This window comes from Leuresthes tenuis, unplaced genomic scaffold, assembly GCF_036924035.1.
Source record: "Leuresthes tenuis unplaced genomic scaffold, fLeuTen1.0.hap1 SCAF_16, whole genome shotgun sequence".
In the NCBI taxonomy this organism is placed as follows: Eukaryota; Metazoa; Chordata; class Actinopteri; order Atheriniformes; family Atherinopsidae; genus Leuresthes; species Leuresthes tenuis.
This window is the reverse complement of record NW_027325370.1, coordinates 25,346,409-25,362,113: the sequence shown is the minus strand read 5'-3', so window position 1 is coordinate 25,362,113 and position 15,705 is coordinate 25,346,409. Positions and strand designations below refer to the sequence as shown.

The 15,705-nt window shown below is 40.8% G+C and overlaps 1 protein-coding gene across 2 annotated transcripts; it reads right to left on the bottom strand.

Moving 5' to 3' along the window:
• On the bottom strand, positions 1-9,896 carry LOC140272406 (uncharacterized). 2 transcript variants are annotated; one of them, XM_072367837.1, is made up of 10 exons: positions 3,332-9,896; positions 2,565-2,909; positions 2,335-2,452; positions 2,168-2,258; positions 1,948-2,065; positions 1,546-1,662; positions 1,113-1,308; positions 851-1,004; positions 364-560; positions 1-188 (listed from the first exon to the last, which is right to left on the bottom strand). In XM_072367837.1, the coding sequence occupies exons 1-4, from the start codon at positions 3,431-3,433 to the stop codon at positions 2,170-2,172; spliced, it is 654 nt and encodes a 217-aa protein (XP_072223938.1). In that variant the 5' UTR covers positions 3,434-9,896; the 3' UTR covers positions 1-188; positions 364-560; positions 851-1,004; positions 1,113-1,308; positions 1,546-1,662; positions 1,948-2,065; positions 2,168-2,169. The 2 variants fall into 2 exon arrangements, with proteins under 2 accessions (XP_072223938.1, XP_072223939.1); XM_072367838.1 differs by having other exon boundaries at positions 368-560.
• Positions 9,897-15,705: the final 5,809 nt, after the last annotated feature.

Below are 15,705 nucleotides of genomic sequence, written 5' to 3'. Positions count from 1 at the left end.
TATAAAAAAAAACATCCTCTCCCTGATGTAAAAGAAGGCAGGTTGTATGGCGATCGGTTAACAGCTGTTTCAGGCACCTTGCATTGCAGCCAATGCCATCAGTTTATGAATGTGAGAAGCGTAAAAGCGAGTAGTCTTCCAACCACTCGAAGCGCATTTCCTTAGCCACAATTATCTATGTCCAGAATCTGTGGAAATACAGAAAAACAAAAAAGCAGAAATTTTACATTAGAAGTTGAACTGTTTTAAAATCAAGGTGTGTAAAGCATTACTATATACATAAAAAAAAAGAATCCCTCAATAGTAACAGTAACAGGTCTAGGTTTGTGAATGACCGAAAATAAACAAACATAAATACATTACCTACATTGTGTTGTCCTCTTCATCTTCACTGGTGTCTGGACTGCTCAGGTCACTTTGTTCTTCCTCTTCAACATGTGTAAGGACAGAGGCTTCAGGACCTAAAGCAATCTTGTACTGTTGGAGGACCTCTTGAAACCTGTCCAACACCTCTGAAAGTCTCCTTCGTAAGAGACAGCAAAGTCCTTCACTTCCTGTGTCTACATTTGAAAATACACAAGAGATTACATTACAGACATACTACATCATAAGATAGTAGCAGAAAGGCCCCATTCAAATCTACAGCGAGAGGTTACTATGACAGTGAGAGGTTTTACTGCAAGGACAAATGAGGCAGCCAGTGTCTGACCTGCTCTATATGAAAAGTGTCCTGAGATAACGTCTGTTACCATTTGGCACTATAGAAATAAAATTGAATTGAACCGAATATCTCTCCAGGAAGTACCTATCATTGCCATCTTGTTATGCACAAGGCAGTTTTTCTACTTACCCTCCTCAGCCACTTTGTTCTTGAGAACCACTGCAAGGTTCTGCAACCATGTGCAGTGTTGTGCCATCTCCAACACCAAAATGTTTCGTTCCTCTTGCAGTCGCACTTGTCAGCATCACTTGGTCATGCAGCTGCTTCTTGATTGTGATGTTTGCTAAAAATAAAAAACAGTTACATGCATACATTGGACAGTCTTGTATAGCAGCATTACAAATCGTATTATTAAATGTTGTTAAATTGGTATGAAGCATTTAAAACTGACATAGCGCTGCCATGAACCTGCCATGGCCATATGGGGGACACAGTGCTCTCTCCAGTCAGGGAATGGTCCACCATGGCTGCATCAATATTTGTGGCAGAGGCTTGCACAAGAAAGTTGTATTTCTGGATCTCCAGAAAAAGGGCCTTTTTCTGATCTGCCAGCTTCCTTCGAAGGCGATGGTGAAGTTTGCTGCTGTCTAGAAAGACATGAAAAGAAGAGAGGTTTGTGACGGAACTGTTCAACAACAACAAAAGTGCACTGCACACAGTCGGTCAATTATAGAACAGGATTTAACAATAATAATAATTTACTTACTTTACTTAGCTGATCAGCAACTACTTTACGTACATAGTGTATTTCTTGGTGAAGTGTTAACAGAATTCTTAAATACAGCAATTAGATTTCATCAACCTGTTATATAATATAGTCATACCATTCTGACGGTAAAGGGTTTGCTTCCGCTGCCTCACACTGAGGTAAAGACCCTCAATGGACTGCTGAAGGCCTGTGTGTGTGGTCTCTTCAGTGGGATCAGCTGTCTGTAGAGTCTCTGTAGAAATAATAGTGATAGAAAATAACACTTACATAGTCTTACATATCAAAGCCCTTTAACCAACCTGATTGTGTAACTTGGTATGTACGCTTCCTTTAGGGAAATTGGAAGTTAGGATAAACACCACATGAATATACATCAGATCTAACAGTGACATGCTGTTGGCTAGTGGCAGGTGATGTCACCATCTGTTTAAATCCATAGATTTCAGCCATAGAATTCAGTCAGTCAATAGTATTAGAAAAGGATATATATTGTTTTCTGTTATTTGGTCATGCTTACCATCAGCTGCCCATTCCTTCACATCTGAGGTCCACTGTGACAAGGTCTGATCTGAGCACTGTAGCTGTGTTTGGAGTTCAGCTAGCCTTGCAGTCTCATCAATGAGTCTCTGACAGGTCTGATAAAGTGGTCAGATAAAGTGGTCTGAATTAAAACTTTGTATCACTGACAACAGGCCAAGTGTACACAAAACTATTAAAGGAAGACACATGAGACCTACCTTCACATATCTTGTGGAAAGGGCCTGATGTAGAGCGCCATTTTTTTTGTGGTTCCACCCCAGTGCGTGCAATGTAAGCATGTCCACCCTGCTGTTGAAAGCAAATAATGAGGTTATAATATATACAATATAAGAAGGTATGCAAGAATAAGGAACACTCTAATCACCTGCTTTAGACATGTATTTAGTTGTCAGGGCACAACGGGAGAGGTAGCTGTTGACCTGCTCCACCTCCTCACCGGCAGTTGTCCCTGCTCCTTCCTGGTTCCTCCCACTCCATTTAATCTGTCAGCAAAGGGGAGGTGCAATAGTCATGCAAAAAGACAGCAATTTTATATCCTTAATGTGGCTGTGATCATTAGAAATGCACATATGATCCAAAAAATATTAAACGTACCTCACACTTAGTAGCATGAGCACGAGCATGCATAACACTCAGGAAGGGTTTCATTTTTGCCAGCTCCTGGAGAGCAGGAAGGACACTGGCAGCTTTCTCCAGGTATGGCCAGTATTTGCAGGCCACATCCATGGCAAAGAACTGTGCCTTGGCTGACATGAGCTCCTTCTGAAGAAACAGAGGGTAAGCAAATATCTCCCCCCTGTACATATTGAGAGCCTTCAGAAGGAATCCATGGCGACACACAGCAACTTCCATCCCCTCTTCATCCAGTTTGGAAGCTCTCCTTGAAGTTTCCCTTGCTGCTGTGCACTGCGAGTCCCCACATGTGCCTCTTCCCTGTGTCTATGAAATGATATGCATAACAAATCAAATTAAAGTAATGATGTCATACAATATATGCCAGTTATTCTCTACATTTAATTTTGGAGTAGTTTGTAGGCATAAGTAGTTGCAGTGGGAAGGATATCAAGGTAGGGCAAACAGTAGATGTTTGTTTTATGAAGTAGATTTTTCAAATTACGATAAGAACTTGCATTTTTCACTGATTTCACTTGTCTCAAGGGACGAACAACATTCTAAAAAAGATATTCCCTCATTTTGTGTTTTAATGATCGTGATGGACAGGGTGTTTATATGGGGTGATTGTGAAGGTCATAGTATATTATTCACATCATTCACAATCAAACCATTCAGTAAGCCCCCGTGCCCCACTTTGTCACCCATCTGTTCAACTACACAATGAATGAGATATATAAAATACTTACCTGGGCTTCAGCTAAAGTGTGGTCAAAATCAATTTCCACAGCCATGCGTCTCCCCTCTTTGTAGTGGGGATTATTTGGGTCAGAGGTATGTCTGTAGGCCATTGCAACACAGAGAGACAGACGAGTAATACAAATATACAAACAGACAGACTGATTCTGGAAAGAAGACAGAGACAGACAAGGCTAGATAGACAAACAGGTTGAGAGATAGAGGTAAAGATATAGAGATGGTTGAAAATATACAGGGAAACAGGTAGAGATTGGCTCTTAAAAGTGCCGTTGGTTTCGTAGTGTGGGTGTAGTATAAGTTGTGTGTTGTCGTGTATTGAATGTAGCTGCAGAGAACAGAGAAAGTTAATGTAATTACAAAATACAAAATAAATAAATACATATAATTCAAAATAAATAAATTTTTTTCTCTTACCAGGACCACTGCTGAGTGGAGAAAAAAAGATGTTATCAAATATGTAACGCTGATTCTAGTTACAGCTCTTTTGTAATCTGATAATGTAATTCTGATGAACCTAGACGCAATCATTTACTACACAGTCGTGTCTACATTAACAGTGAAAAGTTTGAAATGCCAGCAAGCCTAATTTCACCAGAAAAAAAACTGTCACTTTAAATGTTGCTGACAAAGTCCAAACTACCAGTCTTTGAATCATTTGCCAAATGTACAAACTATGTGTGTCATGGCAAAAAACGGCATCATTAATGACCTTTCAGTCACACAGGCAGCAGAACATTATGAGAGCACACAACCTACCTGGGTAGTAGTCTGATCGCAATGGGTGGATCCCCGCGGGAAACCGCTGAAAAAATAATCAGGAGTATATTTGTATTTTATTGTGACCCGAAAGAACCGTGAAAACGCTCTTTATAGCTTCTCCTAAATATAAAAACTTAAATTTCTAACTGTGCTGGCTTTAAAAGCTGCACATAAAAAGTAAATAAAATGTACAAATTATGATCACCATAGCAACCGCCGCTGAGACTTATGGGAATTGTAGTGTAAATTGACGAAACAAACCAAGGAAATTACAATTTTTCTTGGAAAACAAGCAAAAATATTTCTTAGCAATGGCCACTACACGTCTCTACAGTACCGTTAATAATCAGGGGTATATTTGTAATATATTTTGACCCGAAAGAACCGTGAAAACGCTCTTATTTTCTGTCATATATGCCGCAAACGCATGAAAACATTGCGCTTCAAGGACCTATTAATTATCTAATAATTACAGAAAGACAAGATTGACTTTTAAACGCCAATCAAGACATTAAAAACACATAAATGCGATCATCAGAACCACCACCGCACAGCTGTAAAATATGTGGTGCCAACAGAAAGATGCTTGCTATTGAAATGCATTCATTTTAAAGTCGTGCTGAGCAGCACGAACACCTATAGTTAAGTCGTGGCAGGGAGCACGAATTTGAAAGACTAATTTCGTGACAGTTTCACGAACAGCCGTGAGACTGGGTTGGTTCCCCAGACAGTCAGTGCGGTTACATGCGGGCAATCGGATCGGATTAATGGCTAAATTACAATAAGATTGAGTTATTAAGCTCATGTAACAAGCTTAATTCGACAAGAAATCGAATTAAGACCCCGGGATAACTCGATCCAAATGTACACTTAACGTGCCTGGAGACTACAGTGGATAGGATCGAGCGTTCTGCGCATGCTCGAGATTTTTTCCCACAATCGTCACACGAAGTCGAAGGAGACGATATTACTGTTGTTGTCGTTGCTGTCAGAAAGAAAAAACGCGATGGAGAATGTGCCGTTGTGCATCGCGTTTGTGCCATAACCATGTTCATCATAAACGTAGAGGGATGTAGCTTCATCTTGCTCTTCGTTCGCCATCTTTCTCGAATGCCTGAGTTTTGTTGTTGTTGGTGGTGAAGACATCAACCACCAACCATAGCTATAATCGAGTTAATCTCATCATGTAAACCCACTGAGTGTTAGCTTCATTGAGCAGCAGATCAGGATTACCTGAGATCCACTTTTTGGCGTCCTACAGGACATGCCACTTGTTAAAGGAATAACAAGACCAAGTATGTCTCAAATTAAATCACAGTTGAAAAGAAATAGCTTTGCCACTCATGTTTATATCAAGGAAGGATACAAAATTGCTGCTTACAAAAATGGACAGGCTCCCACAAAAACAACCCCTCTTTTTGCATGAATTATGCACAGGATGGTCATGTTTTGGAACAATGTCAACAACTAGCAAAAAGGTCACACTGGGAAAAATTTGACTTTCCAAAGGAGAAAGGCCTATGCTTGGCTACTTGAACACAGGACACTTAAGTAAGAGTTGTGATAAGCGTACCACTTTCAAACAGTGCAGCCAAATGCATCTTAGTATTTTGCATATTGGATGAAGGGGAAAAAGTTAATCAGAAGGATGCAGAGCAGCTAAAGAAGTCCTCTGAAAGCTGTGCAACTTTCTCCACCAGTAATCATACAGGGCTGGCCACCATAATGGCAATTTACCCACCTTGCCTGTTCAAATGAAGGGAATAAAGTCAAAGGGAACTAAGGTTATTAAAACTTATGCCTTCTTGGACCCAGGCAACACAGGTACTTTCTGCTCTGAAAAGCTCCTTCATAAGTTGAACACTCAAGGACGAAAGGCCAAGATTCATCTCCGCACCATGAATCATAAGACGGTGACAAGCTCCATCATTGAAAGCCTGGAGATTAATCTGGCAAACATTTCTATTAATTTCCTAAAGTGTTTACCCAAAAGGAGATGTCTGTTTCTACAGACATCATTGGTGACGAGGAGTTGTCTAAATGGTCTTATCTGAAAGAAGTTAAAAATTCATCTTGTAAATGCTGATGTTAACATACTAATTGGCACCAAAGCATCAAAACTGATGGAACCTGGGGAGGTGGTTAACAGTCGGGGTGATAGACCCTACGTAGGTAGAGCCTTAAACCTAGTTTATGCTTCTGCGTCATGTTGACGGCGTAGGACATGACGCCGTCATTGAGCATTCGAAGTGCTGCGTTGTGGGAACACGTTGCTCTGCAATTCACCATGCCGCTAGGGGGGCGTGTTGCTGTGTGTTTGTGTGGTGTCAGGGGTTATAGCCGAATCCTTGTTTTTTTCTTCCGGTCACAATTAACAACAGTAAAGAATGGCAACCGAGGTGGAGCAGCTGTATTTACAGTTGGAGCTCATCAGTATTGAAGAACAAATGCTTATATTGCAAATGTTGAAGCGCAGGCGACAGAGAGGACGTTTGCGGAGGTGGTCTGTACGACCACTAAACCGGTCGAGGCTGTGAACGGGTGAATTTCCAACACTGGCTCACCCACCTGCATGAACAAATGCACTTACGATACTTTTGAATGTCTTGAAGTCAATTTGACAATCTTCTTCGCCGTATACGATAAGACCGGAAAAAGCAACTGCCGGAAATTACGTTCTGAGCCAAACAATCACAGCCCTTAGGGTCTGCATCAACTTGACGCGTAGTTAGGATTTTTTGGAGGTGCACGTCAGGCTACGGTGTAGGGGTCCACGTTGACGTGTACGCAGAAGCATAAACTAGGCTTTACAAGGATGGGTCATAAATTGCTTAGTACAAGATTACGGTAGCAGGAAGTGTGGCTACCCCTCAGTTCATGCCAACAGGAGTGCAGTTGACAGAATTAATGTCAGGTACCGAGGACTCAGGACATAGACGCAGGGTCGTTTTGGATTCCAAGAGGCTTTATTTTTAAACACAGAACACAGAGCACAGCAAGGCAGGGCGATCTCCAAGCAGCGCAAAGAAAAGGGCTATGAAAACTTAAGCACTCGCCTCAGTAACTATGGCGGAGGAGGAGCACAGCTATGAAAGTTACAAAACAAATCTCTCCAAACTGGGAGGAAAACAGAAAAGCTATGAACAATTAAACAAACAAAGACACGCTCTCCTAATGAGGCGGATTTAACAAAAGGCGCACTCTTAAAACAGAGGCAATATAAACTTTAACTATAACTTAAAGCTCTCCTTTAACGGAGGCAACTATGAATGGTTACAACAAAAATCTCTCCTTAAAAACGGAGGAACAAACAAAGCTATGAAACTTACCGTGATAATAAATAAACTATGGCCATGGACAAGAATAAATTACAAACAAGATAGCACTGCAGGAGGAACGCTCACTGCAGGCTCGTGGTACTGTGACAATGAGGCTGGTAGTGTAGCTCATGGGAAGAGACAACATACTGGCACAAGACAAGGGAAACGCAGACTATTTGAACACATAAGGGACCAAGGGGAACAGGTGGAAACACTTGGGAATCAGGGAAGACAATGAGATGCTTGACACGGGAGGAAGGGCAAGACAGGAAATGACGAGACAAGACATGGAACAGAACTTAAACCGTGACATAAGGTGACTTGTGTCTGTATCCTCCCTGCCTTTGTTGTTTAATGCACGACAGTGACTCGGTAGCTGTCACGTGACAAATGAATGAACGAGCACGATAGGAAATGACGAGACAAGACATGGAACAGAACATAAACCGTGACAATTAAGGAGCTGTTAACAAGCCAGTACAAGTATGACTTCATTGAAAAGTCCTTTACAGAACAAGAGGAAATGTCAAGAGAGCAAAAAAAGTTTAGAGATAATTGAACACTCTGCTCAGCTCAAGAAAGGACAATAAATCAGAAGGCTAGATTTGCTACAGGAGAAAGGGGTATATGCAATCTGTTTTGAGTGGAAGAGTAAAGAACTCACACAACAAACAGATAAATATTTACACGTGTTAAGTTGTATTGTAAAAGTATATAAATTTTTTTTTTAAATGTCAATAAGCACATATGATGTCCACAACAATTTACAAAAAAAATCCCCGATCACTGACAAAAAATTCAGTTTTTTTTTTTTTTTTTGGGTGGCTTGCCACAACCACTGAGGTTCCCATCTACCTCACAAACAGGGAGAATCCCAGCAAAAGAGAGGTTGAAACCAGGAACCATAAAAAGAAAAAGAAAGGAAAAGAAAAGAAAAGACCCGGCCAGAGGCTCAAGTGTCATATTCATGGGTACCAGTGACGTCACATCGACGAGACCGCCACCAAATTTGTGTCCAATTTGACAGTTCTCCTTAGTTTCGCTATGGCAGTACAAACCTCACACTTGAATGAGACGGAAAGACAACGATATTTGTTAAAAATAGGGCTGGGCACAATTACGCATTATTTTTGCGTTAACAAATTAATTAATTTTTGCCGACAATTATTTGTCTCCCATTAATGCAGTTTTTATTATTTATTATTTTTACTGTAAATGTCTGTTGCTCACCGGCTTTTATATTGAAAAAGTCCATCGTGAGCGAGCCTAGTATGTTGCTTACTGCTGCGGCGCTCACAGGAAACGGTCAGATGAATGGCGGATGAAGTGGGCTAAACAAACATGGAGATGGTTAAGTAACATTTACATGGCAACTTTCATTTCAAAGTTCTTCCAGACGGCGCAGTCGACAGAGCCAAAGGTACAAAATTTTTTAAAAAGTTAAAAAATTTGTTAGCACTGCAAAGTTGAATTGTCTTATCACCGCAGTACTTTGATCAGATAAACTTCTGTATCGAAGACCTCCTAAAGAGCCTGCCTTCTGACAAGGTTGCTGTCACCATGGCTGATTCACTCCAAATTGATCAGCAACGGCCGAGATGTGCTTCAAAGCATTCCAGGGGAGCTAAGGTCCAAAACCCTGTGTGAGGTGGACTTAGCCAGATATAAGCTGTCTGTGGACAGGGCTCTTGGTTTGCTGTGGTGTATGGTATGTTGTCCATAATCAGCTCATCGATGATCCACTGGGATTCCTAGGATCTCTTATACACACGTGGACAAAATTGTTGGTACCCCTCAGTTAAAGAAGGAAAAACCCACAATTCTCACTGAAAGCACTTGAAACCTACAAAAGTAACAATAAATAAAAATTCATTGAAAATTAAAAAAATCAAAATCAGCCATTACTTTTGAAATGTTGATTAACATAATTATTTAAAAAAAACAACTAATGAAATAGGGCTGGACAAAAATGATGGTACCCATAACTTAATATTTTGTTGCACAACCTTTTGAGGCAATCACTGCAATTAAACAATTTCTGTATTTGTCAATGAGCGTTCTGCAGCTGTCAACAGGTATTTTGGCCCACTCCTCATGAGCAAACTGCTCCAGTTGTCTCAGGTTTGATGGGTGTCTTCTCCAAATGGCATGTTTCAGCTCCTTCCACAGATGTTCAATGGGATTCAGATCTGGGCTCATTGAAGGCCACTTTGTTTATAATTTTTTTTCGGATGTCCTGGGACAATTCTCTCCTCCGTTTTCTGTTGTCCATGTTCAGTGTGGTACACACCTTTTCACCAAACAGCAGAGTGACTACTTGTCTCCCTTTAAATAGGCAGACTGACTGATTATGAGTTTGGAAACACCTGTGATGTCAATTAAAGGACACACCTGAGTTAATCATGTCACTCTGGTCAAATAGTTTTCAATCTTTTATAGGAGGTACCATCACTTTTGTCCAGCCCTATTTCATTAGTTTGTTTTTTTAAATAATTATGTTAATTAACATTTCAAAAGTAATGGCTGATTTTGATTATTTAATTTTCAATGAATTTTTAGTTATTGTTACTTTTGTAGGTTTCAAGTGCTTTCAGTGATAATTGTGGGTTTTTCCTTCTTTAACTGAGGGGTACCAACAATTTTGTCCACGTGTATACTCTCTGCCACACTGCTGTTACAGGAACTATGCAGGATAAAATGTGATTAGGATGATCCAATACCTCTAGCTTATCAACAAAAGTGGAACAAGTGGTGGACAGATCTGGGAAAATTAGCATTCCAGTCAATTTTTGCCCTAAGGTAACCCTGAAGTAGTTGCAGAGTTCCACAGCAGAGACTGGAATATCTGTCCATAGGACCACAAACAGCTGTACAGTCCATAGAGCTGGGCTTTATGGGAGAGTGGCCAAAAAAAGCCATTACATACTGTTAAAAATAAGATATGAAATAAGATTGTTAAAAAATAAGACATATCAACCTTGGCTAATCCTATTTCCCAATGTCCAAGAAATTACAGGAAATTACCAGATTTGATGGGAGTAACCCAGACAGAAACAAACATATGTATATATAAAAAACTAGTTAGTCCACCTTACAACCATGTTCCCAGATCTTTTATGCAGGCCGTACAAGGGTGGGCAGACTAACGCAAACAAACTGCTGAACTAAACCAAAAAAGTACAGTAGAAACAGTGCCACTGACTCAGCAAACTAAATTAACTATAAAACATAAGTATTTTGAGACCACTTTAATAATTAGTTTAAAAACAATCTAAACACTAGCACATACTGCATGTCACTTGTTATGTCGACATTCCCCACGCATTAAAAAAAAAAAAAAAAATCACAGCACCCCTCCTAAAATCCAATGTGTCCGTACTGCAGTATGAGAGAACAGCGAAATGTGAAAAACAATATAACATTAAAAACAGGGATGCCTGAATCCAATCTAATCAAGTCAAACCACTTTATCCCATTGAAACAGATCTCTTACCACTCTCACTCAAACAGAACAAGGCTCCACATCATCACCAGCCTCAGAGAAATGATGATATATACTTTATTCATCCCACAACAGGACATTTACTTATTACAGCAGCAGAAAGAAAACTGTAGTATACACTACAGAATTAAATTAAAAAGGGGCAAAAACACAAAAAACAGACAGATATCTATAACCTACTCAATAAACAAGAAAACAATCAACCTGCAAACACGTATACACAAGTACCGAAGACAAAGGAAAATGGTGTGATATAAAAAGTATTGTAATGTAAAGTGACCAGAATATAAGTAATATTGCAAAAGTAAGTGACCGTAATAATAATAATATTATTGCAAAAATAAGTGACCATAATATAAATAATATTCCAAAAGTAAGTGACCATGACATAAATAATACTGCAAGGCATAAATGAAATTAAAAATATTGCAATGTAAAGTGACCATGAATACTATGGTAAGTGGAAATATAAGTATTAAAATATTAGAAATATAAATACAGAATAAATAAAGATAAAAATACAGCCATGGTGAGTAGTAGTGAGTAGACACATGAACAAACTACAACATTATCAGGTGGTAAGGGTGTTGTAGAGCCTGACAACAGTCGGGATGAAGGACCTGCGGAACGTCTCCTTCTTAAACCGTGGGTGTAACAGTCTGCAGCTGAAGGAGCTGCTCAGGGACCCCACAGTGTCATGTAGGCGGTGAGATATCTTGTCCATGATGGATGTCAGCTTAGCTAACATCCTCCTCTCACCCACTTCCTGAGTCTATGGAAGCGAATCGTGACCAAAATTTAAATGAAAATGCATTTGCAGAAATGCTTTTTCATTTTAAGAATGTGGCTGCATTATTTGACTCCTAAATGAAATTAGTAATCAATCGTCCTATTTGCATTTTAATTTCCTTCTTCAGGAGTGCTCAATCCTTCACTTAATTAAAATTAAAAAGAAATAGACACTTGAGATTTAATTTTCAAAATATGCCCCAGCAAATAGATATCAAAATTCAATTTGAAATGTAAAATTTGAAAATTAAAATGCATTTGCAGAAATGCTTTTTCATTTTAAGAATGTGGCTGCATTATTGGACTGCAAAATTGGCTGCAAAATTAGTAATCAATCATTCCATTTGCATTTTCTTTTTCAAGACGGCACATTTTTGCTTTTTTGTTTTCGTGGTCTGCCCACAAAGTACTGCCCATAATTCCAAAACGAAAAAGCAATCTGAGCGGCGCAGCAGAGTGATGTCAGTAGCCGCTTTTCTTCAGCTCCCTGCTGACCGAGCTACCTATCTTGTTCGGTAGGGGGCAGTGTGCACATCTACATTGTATTACATTGCAAATGTGCCGGGAAATTGATTGAATTGCCGGGTCTTTAGAGGAGGCATCACAGATCATGGCACTCCCTCAAATTGTGCAAACACTGTTAGAATTAGCTGAGCAGGTAGAATCTAATAATATATCTTAGTCTGATGGCTGAGTAGAACAAGTCATAGAGAGCTTGGCTGCATACTCTGCTGTCACAGAGTGGTCTGCCATCACAGATTAATGAGGTTGCCATAGTAAACCTCTGTTCAGTCCTGGAACAGCTGGATGCTGTGGCAGTGTCGGTTCTAGACCAGTTTTAATAGGGGGGCCAGCTTGGGGCTTGCTTTTGTGTTAGAGGGGCACATACAACCCAGGAAAAAAAGTGATAAATGAGACTAAAAACAGTGTTTACAATTGCAACAATTTTAATAAGGTAGTAAACTAATGACAGAAAAACATTAGCATAATAATTTGTGACTTTTGACCAACTGAAAATAAATAAAAATAGTATTTGGTGTATTTTTACAGACTTTGAATGAACTGCAAATCCTCCTTATTTGTACGTCGTCTTTTTCCAGTGTCTGAATCCCCTCCGTGAGTCAAAAACTGTCTCTTGGCTGTTAGGAGGGCTGAAATGTCTGCAGCTGCGATTTTAAAAAAATTATATGTCGAAAATGAGGGGCTGAAATCATTTCACTCTTGTAACATGTACCATCAACTTGGGCTAAACATTCAGGGAAAAAAAATCTTCAATCACTATGGCTACGTATGAGAGTGAAATCGTTTTTAGATAACCGCAATGCGGTCACCGCATTGGGAACATTTGAATTAAACCATTGAAAAACAGAGTCTCACAGTGTCCTGCGCAACAAGCTAACAAGTCAGCAACAACCCTAACCCGAACCCTAACCCAACAACAAATAAAATAGTTTTACTCACCTTCAATTTTTTAAACAATAAAATGTTTCACGCTCTTTTCCTCCGCTTTCTTCACTCACCGTAGTCCGGTCGCCGGTCAGCTCTCTTTATTATGTCTATGGGTCAGCTCAGAGCTATAGAGTATAGTATAGCTATATCTGTATATAGAGTATAGTATAGCTATATCTGTATATACTCTATAGCTCTGGGTCGGCTCTCTCTAGGCGGTGCACAGTGTGCGCTGCTCTAAGTGGTCCGACCGGAAACCTGCATAGACGCTTTAGTTTAGCTTTTCCCTGGCCATCAGGACGACCGGGAGATTTCCCAGTCGGCCGGACGGCTGATGAGTTCAAGAGAACCAGCCTGCAGACTGCCCTGCGCAGCCGTGTGAAGTTGATGAGTGGCCCATGGAGTTAAAACTGTTGTCAATCAAGCATGTTCCTGTGAAAATCTCCAAGATCTCCGACAGCTGTACCACAGTCCAACAAATATAAATATAAAACACACTGCAACCCCTCCCCTCCCCAAACACTTAATAAGTCCCCTGCAGCTACAGTGGACACCTCCCTCTATAACCCACTGCCACACACACAGACAACACCAGTCAATCTCCCCCAGCATTACACTGCCCCTCCTCCCCCCCTCACCCCGAGGAGCTTTCAAGGTCTGATCCAGTTACTCTGCAGTTTAGGTGACTTCCCTTTGATCCGCTTCGGGGCGTAGACCCACACCAAGTCCTCTGCTCCGCAGTGAGTCCCTTGTATGCATGTCATAGACTCTCTTTTGTCGGGTCCAGGTTGAATGTCCATGTTATTCAATGTCCGGTGGTTTGCTGAATCTTTATTTTTATTTTGAGTGTTTAATTTACAGTGAGTCCTCTACCATCCATGTCAAAGACATCGGCAGTGTGGCAGAATTTCATCAAAATAGATGGCGGGAAGAATATCACAGCTCAACTACAAACATGGCATATCATCTAAAAACGGAAATATTTCAATATTATAGGCTATTAATATCATATTAAACACATTTCAGTATTTTAGTCTAATAATAGTTTTATTGTTTTATAACTGCAGTCACATCCGCCCAACAATGACAACATTCCTCAGGGCTCTGCTGTTTCCATAGCGGCGCACTGGAGAAATTTGGTGTGAGAAATACCATGTGTGGCGTATGAGCGTGAGAACTTGTTGAAATGCGTGTCTCATGCTCATTGCGTATATTGAGAGACATGGATATACGCTATTTGTGTTTAATTGCAAGGGGTTTGGTTGGACATGTCTTTCATTACTTATATTATTATTAGTCTTGTTTCCTGCTGTTTCCATAGCAGCGCACCAGAGAAATTTGGCTTGAGAAATACCATGTGTGGCATGTGAGCGTGAGAACTTGTTCAAATGCGTGTCTCATGCTCATTGCGTGTATTGAGAGCCCTGGATGTACGCCTTTTGTGTTTAATTTTAATGGGCTATTATATTGCGCAGATGCACATGATGCAAAACTGCAAAATGCTGTCAGAGCCCTCAGTCGAGTTTGCCATTAGAGTCGAGTCCCCGTCCCGATTAGTTGATTTTTAGTCGAAATTTTCCAAGAATTTCTTTGGTTAATTATAGACCTACTGAATACGATTATATCTTTCCACCAATCCGTCACACTGGGGATGGAGAGGTATCGTCCTGGTCTTACAGATCCCAAGCTGCTGGCACATTTCCATGAATAGCCGGGCCTCGAAATTCCTCCCCTGGTCGGAGTGCAGCTCAGTGGGCACCCCAAAACGGCTAAACATTCCCTCCATTAGCACCTCACAGACAATTGTTGGCCGTGATGGATGCTAAGCACCACCCCTTGTCGACTCTTTGGCACCACCACCTGCCATCTCTCCCTCCAGGCTCCTTCAAAAGCTGGCTCCTTCCAAAGTCTCCAGAGCATTCCATCACGAAGCGACAGGCCCTCCCACTGTGACCACAGACCCCTCAAGGGCGGACCAGCAGCAGCAACCTCCGACCAGTCTGGGCGCTGATTGGCCTCCAACCAACTCTGGGTCCCCCTGCTGCTCCCTGGCCCAATCAGTCACATCATCCAGACGCAGGGCCATGCAGTGTTCTTTTGGCTCCCGCCTTGCTTCGTTGTCCTTGGCCTCAGCATAATTGCAATGTGAGCAATCCTGCCCACAGGGTCGCCTGAAGAGGCCGTCCGCATTTAAATGACTTTGTGTTGCCTGTGCACCACAGAAAAGTTGTACTCCTGCAGTTGTTCGATCCATCTGGCAATTTCACTCCACACAGGTAGTGTTTGAAGTGGTTCACTCAGTGCAGTTACATGTGTGCCATCGGATCGGATTAATGTGTAAATTACAATAAGATTGAGTTATTCAGTTCATGTAGACACCTTAATCTGATAAGAAATCGAATCGGGTCGGGTTACTTACGATCGAATTAAGACCCCGAGATAACACGATCCAAATGCCCACTGAACATGCATATAGACGACAGTGGATCGGATCAAAGCGATTCTGCGCATGCTCGAGATTTTTTCCCGCGATCGTCACTCTTAT